The sequence below is a fragment of the Morus notabilis genome, unplaced genomic scaffold, assembly GCF_000414095.1.
Source record: "Morus notabilis unplaced genomic scaffold, ASM41409v2 Scaffold28, whole genome shotgun sequence".
NCBI lineage: Eukaryota > Viridiplantae > Streptophyta > Magnoliopsida > Rosales > Moraceae > Morus > Morus notabilis.
In genome coordinates this window covers 299,788-314,148 of record NW_010361930.1, presented here as the reverse complement: position 1 = coordinate 314,148, position 14,361 = coordinate 299,788, and the positions used below count along the sequence as shown (strand labels likewise).

Sequence of the window (14,361 nt, the reverse complement as noted above, 5' to 3'; positions counted from 1 at the left end):
TTTATATAAAATTTTTTTATTATAATAAAAAAATTAAATGTGATTATTTTTAAAAATTTTTTATTATAATAAAATTTAAATTAGTAAAATAAACAGATTGTACGTGTTGTTGAGTGCTAAATGGGTTTGGCTTTTGTTTAAAAAATACACAAAAAAGAAAAACCAATGGGAAAGGGGTTGGAAAGACCCAGGCAGTGGCCGTGAGTGACGCAAATAAACATTAACAAGAAGAGCTTGGTCCTTTTGTCTTTGCCGCGTTCAGAGTCAATTTAAGTGGGCCCCACTTTCGGTGTGGTCCCCACTTTCGGTGTGGTCCCCACTTTTGAAGCGGAATCTGGGAAGGACAAGTTAGTTCAGCCAGCTGGCTTGAACCCCTGGGAAGGGCTAAAGTTAAGTTCAGCCAGGCTCTTGTATAGTTGTAGTTGTGATGTACGTTTGATTTACGGAGATTTAAAATTATTTTTTATTTTTATGTATTTTTTATAAAAAAAAAATATGATTAATATTAACAATAAAAATAATAATTATTTATTGATGTATTTTTTAATATTTTTTATATAATTATTCATAACAAGTTAATTTTTAAAATAATTATTATTATAATTTAATACGGGAAAATTATGCTAAATTTTTAGCCGATTACAATTGACACTTGACTGGCGCACATAAAAAACTTGTCCCTCATTTTCAAATGGGGAATATAGACGACAACTTTTTTCTAAACCTACCAAAAACTCCCATTTTTTTTTTCTCTCTCTCCTGTGCGACAATGAATAGATGGGTCGTGGGAAATTATTATGATGGATGCCTGTGAGATTGGGCAATTTGCATTTATAGATGACGAGTATTGGTTGATGATGTTTTCCATTATTTAGCTTTGGACTAAAGCATTTCTCTGCTTTGAATTCAAAGAGAGGGTACTCAAATAGCTTGAATAAAATATCTCCATGATAGATTGGACTTTAGGAATTATTTTTTCATGTCTCTAAGCTTGTCAATTTTACACAAACAAAAAAAAAAAAAAAAGTCATTTTTCAAGGGGACAGAAATGATTGTTATATGAGCAAAATATTGCGTTTTGAATGTTTCAATTTGACTGCTTGCTTGTGCCCATCACAATCTTTTATCACTTTGGCCCTTAGTATGTAATGAATTAGAAAACAGACCCATGCCGAAGATTATAGTGTTATGCCAAACGACGTTTACAAAGATATGAAATACTAGACGACAAGCTATAACTACTTTCCTAAACTAGTCAAAAGAACCCTACACGCCGAGAAATATTCACATTAAACCGTAACTATTTGCTTTGAGAGACGAAGGGCGTCGCTTTAGTCTTGTTAAACTTGCTCCGACTCATTTGCGGATGGGATTTGGCGTTCATGTTAACCAACTTTCTTATTGGATTTCATATGTTCTTTTGGTATATATTTTTTTTTTTTTTTTTTTTTTTTTTTTTTTTTTTTTTTTTTTTTTACTATTAATCTATTTACATTTTTGAGATAGAGCAATAGAACAACAAACCCTGAATCTAATTACTTGCTCGGATAACCCCAAATGTTTGGGATTCTTCTCAAGCCGAGTCCAGTAAATGTTGATTATTCTTTCCTTGTCTCAAAGAATTACTCGTTTCAATAACCCCTTGTTAGGCATTATTCACCCTTTATAACCCCTTCATAGAGGAAGATTTTAGGCTTGAAGAAACTTGAAAAGTAGTAGTTCACAAGGACGAGAAAATGCTTGAACGGAAGAAAGGGAACCATAATTCCTGATTCTCGACAGCAATTATTTCGCTGACTAGTGACTACAAATATCTACGAGTTAAATGTAACCCACCCGCTGACCAATTTTCTTGCTAACATTTAATGTCTTACCCTATATCAACAGCTTTACACACACAAGCATGCAAAGGCAAGACAGTTCACAACGACCGGTCCTTCATATAACATGTAGAAATAAATAGCAAAACATGACATTTGTATTGTATAACCAATGATAAATGCACAATTAAAAACAAAGAATCATATACGGGAGATAAATTTTACACTGCATAATTGTCAATATTTCAGGTTACACCACTTCTATAGGTTTAGTGTGTGAAAAGACAAAACCGATATATAGAATATATATATATATATATACACACACATCATACCAAAAACCATCGGTCCTATTAGCGCACATAAAATTCCATTGTTAAAACAAGTACAAACAGAATCTACTCTCACAAAAGCAACTCACTTAGACTATCCTATTGACACAAGTATAAGGGCTCAAACTTGAGTTACAGGGGAAAAAAAATCAGGTAACTTAGGCCCCGTTCATTTAACCGATTCGAATTCGAGTTTTGTTACAGTAAAAAAACTATAAAAAACAGTCACATCTAATTTTTTTACTATAATAAAAAGCTCCCACAAAAAATCACATCTCAACTCGAATTAAAAACTCAAATCAACGAACTAAACGGACCCTTAAGGTTTTAGATTCAAAAAAAGAAAAAAAAAAGACAAATACCCCATAGAATGTATGGGTCTTAGATTTTAACCCCTTACACTTGATTAATACCCTTTAGTCAAAGAATTATATTAGTAAAAAAGAATTAATCAAGAGTAAGGATAACAATCTTTTAAAAAAATTGCATTCAAAGGGCGAGTTCACCGATTCTCTCTTCAAAAAACTCTCTAGTATAAACAATTTATGGTTGCTAAGGACAGCCTAAACCAAATGCAATTACTCAAGTAGCAGATAGTTTCTTCCAAAGATTTTGACGGGTCTCATACAAACCAAAAAAAGCTTTGGCCAAAACATGCATATTCAATTACACTTGCTGAATGACGAGATCATAATTTAACCACTCAAGCTGTTTCTTAGAAGAGTACTTTCCACTCAAAGGAAAAATAATAATTAGGAGGGTAAAATTAAGAAACAAGATTTAAACACATTTACTTTTAGACTTAGAAGCCATTTCTTTTTAACATACATGCTTCTTCATCACCAAGCTTTCATCAATCAAGTTGCTGATAACAGATTAGCAAGGTACAGAACAAATAACATTTTACAGCCATTTTTACTAATCTGCAATTCTGCAGTTTAAGGTGGTCATTTTTTAAGGTGCGGGAAGCACGTAAAGAGATCGGCCTTAGGGTGCTTTGCTTCGGCATGTTCCCAACACTTCACCTCTGTTGTGGTACACATGAATGTCTGCATGCACACCTTGCACTGCATTCAGTACCCAATACCAAGTTACCAACCACAAGATGCGTCATCGTTGAAGGAACCAGTTGCAACCACCAAGAGTGTTCGAGCAACAGCAAGTTAAAGTCGTTATCTTTGTTAGTACTAATGGAGTCTAATGTGTTACAACAAAAATAACAATAACAATGTTCAAAACGCTATAAGTCCCATGACTTTTAATCGTCCAAGAATGAAGTCTCAAAAAAAAAAAGTCCAAGAGAACAAAGGAATATGTGCAGGTTCAAAAGCAGAAAGGAAAATTGGAATACAAACAAATGAGATTATACTTGTAGCAAATTGGTAATAAAGGAGCATTTTTCTCAATTCTGATCAGCAAGCCCCATGCTTGGGAGGTGCTGAAATCAAAAACAAAAAAAAAAGCAGCTTGCATAGAGACTACCTGGATAGTCATGGCTTTCTTGTTTGACTCAAGCTGGCTGCCTAAAAACACAAGAAGATCAACCAGCGCACCCAAAATTACCAAACCCAGATCCACTTAATCTGATGATTAAAACTCCAAATTATATACATGAAAAAAAAAAGTACCCTTTACGGCTTTTTGTTTCTCCAAGTTCTTCTCACGGGCCATCTTGGCCTTCTGACCGTTGCCTCCTCCCATGGCTGATGGTGATGAATGGGTTTAGCAGGGAAAGAAGGAAAAAAGATTTGTTCTTTCTGGGGTGTGAGTTTCTTTCCCTGCTAAGTGCTGAGAGTCCAGGAAAAGGGAGACTTTGGCTGCTTTTTCTATTTTTCTATGTACCAGAAGGAAGAAAATAATGTGCTAGAAACAAAATTTAATAATGGAGCTTTTAAAAAAAAAAAAAAAAAACATAATGATACTAATTAATTGCATGAAGCAGGGTATCACGAGCACGACATGGCGTTTTGCACTTTTGCCATATCGCAAGCGGCATGTCGTTTCAACACAAGCGAAGGGCGGTTCTTTCAGAACGTACTGTCGTTTGGGTTAGAAGAGTGTGCTGTCCTTTTACGACTTAAAATAACGGGTCGTTCCCTCTAAAACGTCAAGGGATAGGATGGGGTGGAGCTTTGGTTTGGGACAATACAGATTCGATCCCACCTTATATTATATCTAAAAACAAATTCCGGTAAATTCATATCGTTTTCTCTTTTATATAGTAAAGATAAAAGATTTACTAGGTTTCAACAATGTAAGGACCGATTTGATATTGATGTGGCGTTAAAATTTTTGTTGTTATTGTATTGTTACTCAGAAGTTATTGTGATAGAAGCATATAGGTGTTTGATATTTTTAAAAAAAAAAATTTATGTGAATACTAAATATAAAAATTTAAGTGTTTGGTAAATTATGTATAAAATTATCGTGAAGATGTATCGTGATTAAAATATACATATTTTTAATACACATTTATAATTAGTTCCGTTTCTACATGTAGGATCAATATTCAAAATATTTTCACACCAAAATATTAAAAATATATTTGATTTTAATTTATTATTTAAAATATTTATAACATATAAATTGTTAAATTTATTATTTATTGTTGTTAGTTTTAAACGTTTTGCTTAGTAAAAAAATATTTGGGAGTAAAATAGTGTATTTATTTGATATTTTTAATTTTAAATAAATATTTAAAAATAAATATTTTTAATTTGGTATGAAAAATAAAATAAGTAAATAGAGAAGTAAGTTTTATCATTAAGGTTATTTTAATAAATTTGGACATGTCATCACAGGAGAAGCAGTTGTAAAAAAGTAACTCATAACATGCTTTTCAAATTCTGTAATTTAACAACAGTAAACAAGATTTACCAAAATACCTTGACCTGTTTTAACTTTTTAAAAAAATGTTAAAAACAACCTCTAAAATCAATGGGAAAGGGCCCTAAATTTTAGTCTTCTATAGGTCTCTGCCTTTCTCTTCCATTTACTAATTTTGTTTGCAATAGTAGAGACTAAAGAGAGCTCAATCAAGCAGTATTCCAACACTTCACAGATCAATTGTCACTAAAAATATAATTTTATTAACTAAAAAAAAAAGATAAGAAACAACAGATCACAAACTAATAATTAGTCCCGGGGAAAAAAAAAAAAAAAAAAAAAAAAACTAACACGGATATACAAAGGCGCCAGCCCTTTGTGGAATTCTATGAATTGCTTTTCTCTTTCCTTTTCTCACGATTGGAGGCAGTATCACTTCCTTATTAATTTCTGTCTTTTGTTTTCCTTTCATGTTGATCTGCATGGACTCTTCCTTTTCCTTTTCCTGCAGCTGAAATAGAAAATGCGACGTTAATTATTTCAATAAATACATTATCAAGACCCAAAAGGATCTTTGTAAGTACTAACCCAATTTAGTTTGGTATTCTTGAAATTAAAATAAGTAAATAAATAACCAATAGTAATACAGTGAAATATATGTTGCTACATAAACAATGACAATTAAAAGCATAATTTAAGAAGTAGTTCTAAAAATCACATTAATCAGTATACTTACGTATAATCGGCATAATTATGTGTAATCAGCTTGATCTGTTTAATTACAATTATTACGCTTATTTATTACATGCAACTTGTTTAATTATAAGACTGATTTTACTTGTAACGTAAGGATCAAGAAACAACAAATGATTTGAGTATTTTTTTAACACATTCATCAAACGCAAGTAGTGTTATACTAATGAAATTCTCAGAACATAAGAGGAGACTGAGAAAAAAAAAAGAAAGAAAGAAAGAAAAGAAAAGAAAAGAAAAAGAAAGATCAAACTTGTTGAACATTGTGGTTGGCACGGTCGGTTTCCTTGCAGCTTGAACAGAATGCTATTGCTTTGCAATCGTAACAGAAGAGGGTAGCACTTTGATTTCGGTGTTTCTTGCAATGAGACATAATTATTATTACTATCATGTTATTAATTCTATCATTCTAGTTGATATTGGACGAAGATGATTAAGGAGCTAGAGAGAGAAAGAGAAGGAGGAGTACAGAAGAGAGAACAAGGGAGGAAGTATCTGTATTTTGTTAAGCGTCAAAGTCTGAGCTAAAACGATACTTATAGACTTGTAAGTCCAAATAATAATTAAACTCAAATAAAACCTTTATAAGCCTAATAGATTTTAAATAATCCAAATAGATAAACATTGAAATAAAATAGGACTCGTATGTAATCCTGGACTCTGATTTTTCTCTTTCTTCCTCTTAATTTGAAATGGTTCTCTTAAGTATTTGATTCCTGAGAAAACTAGGACTCGCATGTAATTGATTCAAGTGTATAACGTTGATGTTTTCTTTAGTTAACGGAAAAAAAAAAAAAAAGAGTTCAATATAAACTCTGATTTGTCTCTTTTAATTGAAATGGTTCTTTTAAGTATTTGATTTGATTTTTTTTTTTAAAAAGCATTAGATTTTATGTTGTTAGAAATAGTGTTCTTAAAGCATAGGATGTAATAAAGATATTTATGTGATTTATATAAGTGACGAGACGATAAAATTTAAGAATAATAATTGAAATTATGTTCGTAATAAATTTGTAACACCTAGCTAGTCTAACCTTAAAATTACCAAGTTATGCTAGGTGTCGTTCCTCTTTTAAGATTTGTTTTTAACTTACCTTGAGCTTTCTTTAGATTGATAACATTAAAATGTGAGACAAATTTAAACTTTTTAAGACTTTCTTTGCGTAATGGTACAAAAACATGATTTTAGTATTTCTTTTGACTGATGTCCCGTATATACAGTATAATACATATCCCAAAAATAGATCCGACAGTTCTTACAAACAAAAATAAGAGCATAGTAAATAGTTAGTAACTCAGGGCCTCAAACAGGTCAGCATCGTCCATATACAAAAGTCTTGGTACTAAGGATGACACTAACCAACCACCAAAACAATGTTCATATAATGTCGGGATGTGTCTTCATCTGCATCACCATAAATAAGTGAGCTAAAGCCCAATAAGTAAAATAAATGCATGAATAAGTAATTTGAACATATAACATCACATCTTAACTTCAGCCTTTTCTATTGTTCCATTTCCATTTCGTATAACATTAATTATTCACTTTGTTACCTTTTTATTTCATCACTTGTATGCACAATTGTCGTGGCTATATCACTTTCTCTTTTTTTAGACCTTGTGGCCATTATTAATAACATCATGTGTCACCCAGAAATTTAGTGGTCCCAGACTTTATGGCCTTCATAATGATTATTATATGTCTCCCAGAGACTTAGTGGTCCCAGACCTTGTAGCCAAATAAATATCATATGTCTCCCAGAGACTTAATGGTCTTTACTATCCCCATCGAGATTGTTTTAGCCTCATTACCAATCACTACGAATTATCATTCCCTTTATTACTTTGGTGAATGTGTATCACTCATTCCTTATATAGCATTTTCTTGTATTTTGTACCATGTACATACTTTATGCATTATACATATACATCACATAATCAAGTATCACAAATGTACTATGCACAATTATTATGGTGATACATGTGATATTCTACTTACCTCGCACCGTATGACAGAAAGTATGACTTCAGAGTTCCTCTTGGTGAATCCGATGTGAACAACTGTGATGTTGGGTATTTAAATATACTATCATTAGTTTTGTGATTAATGACTTTATTCCTTTCCTTTTAAAATAACCCAAACTATAGCCTAAAATGGCTCAACAAATTACACTTTTCATTTAAAGCCTCTAAAAACACTCCTTTTTTTTCAAATTTTCCATAACTTAAAGATTTTACTTAAAAAAATATTCCATTAAAAAGAGTCATTTGGGTGAAAATAGAAAATTTTAGTAAGATATGTCAAAAATGTCCAATTCAAACTGAGAACAGCTTAAAATGACTAAAAATTAGAAAAACGAGTCAAAAACCTAATTTTAGCGCATACTTGGCTCAACCGTGCGTGCAGGTGGGCACCAAGGCACCAACCGTGCGCACACAGCACGCACAGGGCTGCACAACGCGTGCAGGGCTGCCAGCACCCCATGCTGCGCTCACAGGGGTTGCCAGCGCCCCACTGGTGCGTTCACAGGGCATGCTGCAGCATGCTGGGCGCCCACAGCATGTAGCATGGTGCGCCCAGCTACCCCAAATGGCCTCTAAACCCCTCCAAACTATTTTTCAAAATTTTGTCAGAATTTCTCCTACATTTTAACACTCCCGAAAGCTTAAAATACCTGTTAATCTCCTAAAATAAATTAATATCACAAAATAATCCTAAATTAGAAAATTATCACAAAACCACCAAAATTCTTAGGAACCAGCCTTAATTTTAAAACCATAACTCCCAAACCACAAGGACATTTCCAAAACGGTTTTGGGAACATTTAGTCAACATATAAAGTGAGTTATCCTCAAACTTTTAGCTTCATTTGAGCTTCATAGCCTAGGCAAATAAATAAAAACTTGAAGCATAATGAAAACTGACCTGAATCTGGACAGCTCCAATAAAACAAGCTTTAAACCACCATCTTCCAATTGAGTTAGCTCTAATCTTTTTTATAGGCTTCAATCTAACATATTAAAGATCTCGTATCTCAAAAATCATGACCTAACTATAAATAAAACCTTCTGAATCATCATCAAAACAGAACCAAACGAAAATTGTCCCTTACCTTGATCTAGTTTAGGTTTTCTTGTGAGTCTCCCACCTCCAATTCAAATGATTAGCTCCTAAACCTCTTATAAACTCTTGGAGCAGACCATAAAACAATCCCAAGGATTAGAGCACGGACTTATCACCAATCTTGAGAGAAACTAAACTATAATCACAAAATTCACCTTACCTTACACTAGTTTCAATCTCTTTGTGTTCCTATGATCAATCCTTCATCAAACCACTTGGATTTGCTTTGGTTTTCTTAAGAAATGGCTGGAGAAGCACTTTGGAACCAGAGGAGGGTCGGAATAGAAGGTTTTGGGGCTGATTCCTCTTCACCTCCTTGCTTAACACTTTAAAGAGACAAGTAAGCATCTCAATTTACTTAACCATGAAGCACTCTCCTCTCCTCTAATCAAATATCACCTTAAGCAGCTCTCTCACCACCTTCTCTTGCACACAACACTCACACAAATTCTCAAAGTATGAACAAGGTCTTAGCCAATCATTTGGCCTACTAAATTTGGTGTATGAGCTTGCACCGAAATTTCGATACGTGACAAATCCTAACTTTACATCTCCCATACTTTTCATTCAATTTTAAACATCTAACATAATCACTTTCTATTTCATTCTTACCCTAATTATTAGGATCCATAATTCCTTTAGAACCTCAATAAAATCTCAATTTGATTCCACAAACTCGAATACCAAAATATGCTTAATTTAGGGTTTCTAAAATAACACGATCATTAAACCCTTATCATCATCCATTTCTTAACCTTATTTCAATCTTAGAATCACCTTAAGTAGTCTCTTTGGCACATTAACTCAAGTCCAAACCTTTCCACACATCACACCAATATGTACATTTTCATTAAACTTACCTTAAAGCCCTATTAGGACTCCATATTTTACTTTTCACTTAGTAATTCTTGTAAATATCATTAAGAACAAGTTGTTGTCCATTTCCCAACTTACCGGATCCTTCTCTTGGGCAACCTCGAGTCATTCGCCTATATAATGAACATATCAAACATATAATTCACTTCAAATTACAATGCACACCATTATGACAAATAACTGCATATAAAATGACTAAGTGTTCATGTATCATATGCATGATGCTAAAATATCATGAAATGCATTGACCAACGAGTATGTGAGAATTATGAGTATGATAGAATTTAATTAAAATATTACTAATACACGTCATTCTCATTAATAATGGAATGATGTTATCCGCATCATTTTGTAGAACTAGGAATAAAGAATTCTATGGATAAAAGAACAATTTATGTGACATAAGATCCAACAAAATTACAGCTTGCTTCTTTCTTTCTTTCTTTTTCTCAAGGAAGAGAAAACAGATGCACGTTCCTATATTACATCAGACTAAACAAAACACTCAAAAGTTGATATTAAAAACACAAAATATCAATATAATTTACATTCTCCTATTCGGCACTAATCCGAGAAAACCATGCCTTGCTTCCTTTCCTCCTCTTCAGCTTTGATCCAAGCAGCCTACACAAAATAAGAAACAAAGTAAATTCAAAAGAAAGACAAACAAACAATTTAACGAGCAAACGTATCAACAGAAGAGCGATTTGACTTACCTTGTCGCGTTCAAGTTTCGATAAATGGGGCTTCATGGAATTGCCTAAACTTAAACCACCCCATGCTTCTTGCAACTCCTTCTCTCTTGCTTCTCTTCGAGTCACGGAGAGTCTAGCATAGTCATCTGCTTGCTGGGCAGCAGCCAGTTTTTCGCTCTCAAGTCTTGACTTGTGTTTAACCAGAACCTGGTCCAAACTACCGGCTTCCTCCATCTGCCGACACATATTTGTCTTGTCTTTCTTCACTTTCATCGCTGCTTCTTCCTCCGAACCGGCTCTCATCTTCTCTCTCTCCAGCCTGGAAACATGTTTTACCAAGACTTTGTCCAAGCTCTCACATTCTGCGCCAACATTCCCACCATGTTTCTTTTGGAGTTTATCATATCTACTATTATTACCCAATGCTGAAGCTTGCATCTTCTCCCTTTGCAGCCTGTGTACAGGCTTGACCAAGATCTCGTCTAAGCTATCTTCAGCCCTCGTATTTAATTCAACATTTTCTTTCCCCTTTGGGCCTTCATCAGAATGAGAGCTGGAACTTCTCTCCTCCTCTGAAGCTGACAAATCAACTTGACTAGTTGTTTTACTTCCTTCCCAAGGTTCATTATTCCTTCTGGCCTTTGCTTCTTGGACCTCTTTCTCTAGTCTTGATACATGTTTCACCAAGAACTTATCTAGACTGGGTATTCCCAAACCATCTTCTTTAACACGACTATACGAACTGTTTGGTGCTCCTTCTGAATTATTGCCACAGTTCTTCCTTGCTTCTTCGATCTCCTTTTCAAGTCTTGAGGAATGCTTAATGAGCACACTCCCCAAATCTGGAATGGATTCCGATGAAACTGTATCTCCTTGCAAACTCTTATTGCCCATTTTCGCATCGCCTACTGATTTTTTCTTTTCCTCTTCAATCTCTCTCTCAAACTTCGAAGAATGCTTCAAGAGAATGCTTCCCAAGTCCGGAATAGTCTCAGTTGAAGTTTCCCTTTTATCTGAAGTATTAACAGAATTCTCAACCATTCCTTGCTTAGAAGATTCCTTCCTGCTGTTCCTGGCCTCCAGAACTTCTCTTTCAAGCTTTGTCATGTGCTTTACTAAAAACTTGTCTAAACTTGGCAGTTCTGGTTCTGTTTGCTTCTTTCTGATATTCCCATACTTAAAGTGTTCAAGCTTACCAGTGTTCGAGGTCTTACAATCGGCAGCAGGGCCTGGCTTGTTGTTTACGATTTCGGCTAAGGCAGCATTTAAACCACAAGTTGCAACTATAGTGGCAAGGGAAGAAAGCTCATCTTCTTGCAGAAGTTGAAGCCGATCAAACATCGCGTTAACAAGTTTGATCTTGTTAAACTTTTCAAGCGATTGTCTTCTCTTACTTCTCTTTTGTCTCAACTGCGAAACTGGAATCTTGCAATCAGAACCTTGAGGGCTAATACAATCTGTTCGAGATACAGCTTCCCTTTTTGATCCAGATTTTGGTTCACATGTTGGAGAAGAATCCTCAGATTTTTCTTCGTCATTATTTTCACCCGTATCTGGGTTCTGACTGATCTTTTGAAGCAGATCTTTGAACTCATCCTTCTTAAAAGAAGGGCAGTTTGCAAGCCTTATCAGTGCAGTTTTCACTGCTGCAGCTACTTCTTTGTCTACATCAAATGCAGTTTCGAAAGATGCCGTGACAGCATGAGTGGTGGATCCTTCTACGGAAGAAGAAAAAGAAGAAGATCTATCTACTTGAGAAGGGTTCTTAGGGCAATTCGGTATGTCATACATGTTTACTCCTATGGCTAATGCTGCTTCAAAAGCTTCTACCGCGATTTGCTCCGCTTTCAGCAGTTGTGCTTTGGCTTCTTCGCTTTGGATCCTGAAGAAACAAAAAAAAAAAAAAAAAAGTTAATAAAAAACCAAAAGTTGAAAGGAAGTATTCATGAATGCTTTTGTCAACTGAAACCAAACCTAGCTGCTTTAAGTATCCGACACCAGGAAGCTTCCACTAAAGCAGCTCTTCGAACCTTAATCGCCTTATTCGCAGCTTCTCTAGTAGCGATTTTTTCTCTCAGTACTTTAGAGTAGTGTGGATTGGAATCACCAAGAGTCTCATCAAGCGTCAAATTCATTCCAGCTACTTCCTGTCATGAGGAGGTTCATCAGTTTTGGTTAATGGTATCAAAATAAAATATTTGGAAGAATGGAAGTACATTGGAGTAAGAGATAACCAACCTGCAGCCTTTTAATTTTCCTCTTTAAGTAGGAGTCGACCTTCTTTCGCGGGAACCAATTGATCGGCGAATTCTTACGATGACCGGGCTTCTTTATTTGAGAAGTGGATTTGTTAAGAGAATTCAGAGTTGACTGGCCATTCTCTTTCATTTGCTTGTTCTGCAATAATCACAAAACAGACACATTATAAACCTCAAACTTCAACAAAAAAAGAAGGATAAAAACTTCAACATTTATCTTTCAAGAAGGTATAAAAACCTGTACACAACAATCAAAATGTAAATAGATAATTCAAAAAGAATTACCAATATTCATAATGATGCGTGTGCTATTTAATCTCTCAAGCCAAATTGATTATTCTACCTAGGAACTTTAATCCAAACAAAGTCCATGACATGCTTATAATGATAAAGGCATTTAACGATACAAAACTAATGCAATTCAATATTTAGTTATTTGCATTCAATTGAATCAAAATCAAACTAAAGCTAAAACAGAAACTTAAAAATAGAGCGGAGTTCAGTAATATAAGGAGTAATGTACTCAAATTAAATAAATTAGTTAGGATAAAATACCAAGAGTGATCAGATTCTTTGAATTCGCCAATATTTCGCGCAAAACAAATACAATCAACTTAAATTAACAATGTCACCGGAATCTAAACAGGGATTTAGATGTCGCTTATTAGGGTTTTTAGTGATTTCTATAGTCCTAATCCAAAAAACATCAGTAAAAAAAAAAAACATAAATAAAAAAATCAAACTTAAAAGTCGCCAAAGAAGGGTTGTTCTGAAATATGAACCACAGGAAGAAAAAAAAAGAAAAAAAAAACTTAACACGAAAAATCCAAAAGTTAAGCGCAATTCAAGAAAACGGAAGATACTAAATTATAAAAACCTCTTCAGTGACAAAACAAATTAAAAATTCAAAGAAATGTACCTTTCCGATCTTTGCTGTCGCTGTGAGCGATTCCGCGGTGTGGTTTTGTTGGTTCTCCCAATCGAGAGCGGACTCGGAAGTAAGTTTTGAGTCCGAGACAGTGATGCAACCCATGTCCAAGCATCCAAGATCCATTTCCGAAATTCCTATGTTGATAGAAAGAAGCTTCTGAAAATGACTCAGAGATTCGGTGTGGAAAAAGAGGGGCGGTATGAAGAAGACGAAGAAATGTTAGATTCGGATAATGTAAATTTAATTCTAAAGAAGGGAAAATGATTTGGAAATTATAGTTGTTAGTGTTCGGGAATGAGGGTTCTTGATTGTGTCCGTCGGCAATTTCGTTTCAAATGAAAACTAGCCGTTACAGGTTGTCCCTTTTTGGTCTCCAATCCAACGGTCGTTTAAAAAAACGAGTCACTATGATCCCGTGCTTATGGTGTGGCTGTGCAAAGATGGTCATCCCTTTATACCCAATGATATGTCGACACGTGTCGCATTAGTATGTAAATATTTTCGCCCTTTTACCCAATCATAGATCAACACGTGACTTTCGTGGGTCAAAACTTCTCTTTCCTTCAAAAGAGTAATCTAGGCATGTCGTAAAGGCCGTTTGGACAGTTTTTTTTTTTTTTTGAAACCACCAACTAAATTAAAAATAATTTTTTTAATAATTTAATATTTTTAATAAAAATTAAATTAAACTAAATCACTTATAAATAGTTTGAACCGTTTGATTTGGACAGTTTAAGTTTAAGATT

General features: G+C 34.1%; 2 protein-coding genes across 2 annotated transcripts; both read right to left on the bottom strand.

Moving 5' to 3' along the window:
* Positions 1 to 2,931: 2,931 nt before the first annotated feature.
* Positions 2,932 to 3,998, bottom strand: LOC21394769 (uncharacterized protein At2g23090). The gene is made up of 3 exons (XM_010100780.2): positions 3,781 to 3,998; positions 3,635 to 3,675; positions 2,932 to 3,219 (listed from the first exon to the last, which is right to left on the bottom strand). The coding sequence occupies exons 1-3, from the start codon at positions 3,851 to 3,853 to the stop codon at positions 3,100 to 3,102; spliced, it is 234 nt and encodes a 77-aa protein (XP_010099082.1). The 5' UTR covers positions 3,854 to 3,998; the 3' UTR covers positions 2,932 to 3,099.
* A 6,152-nt stretch (positions 3,999 to 10,150) lies between these two features.
* On the bottom strand, positions 10,151 to 13,864 carry LOC21394768. The gene is made up of 5 exons (XM_010100779.2): positions 13,604 to 13,864; positions 12,665 to 12,823; positions 12,401 to 12,573; positions 10,448 to 12,308; positions 10,151 to 10,355 (listed from the first exon to the last, which is right to left on the bottom strand). The coding sequence occupies exons 1-5, from the start codon at positions 13,736 to 13,738 to the stop codon at positions 10,296 to 10,298; spliced, it is 2,388 nt and encodes a 795-aa protein (XP_010099081.1). The 5' UTR covers positions 13,739 to 13,864; the 3' UTR covers positions 10,151 to 10,295.
* Between the last annotated feature and the right edge of the window lie 497 nt (positions 13,865 to 14,361).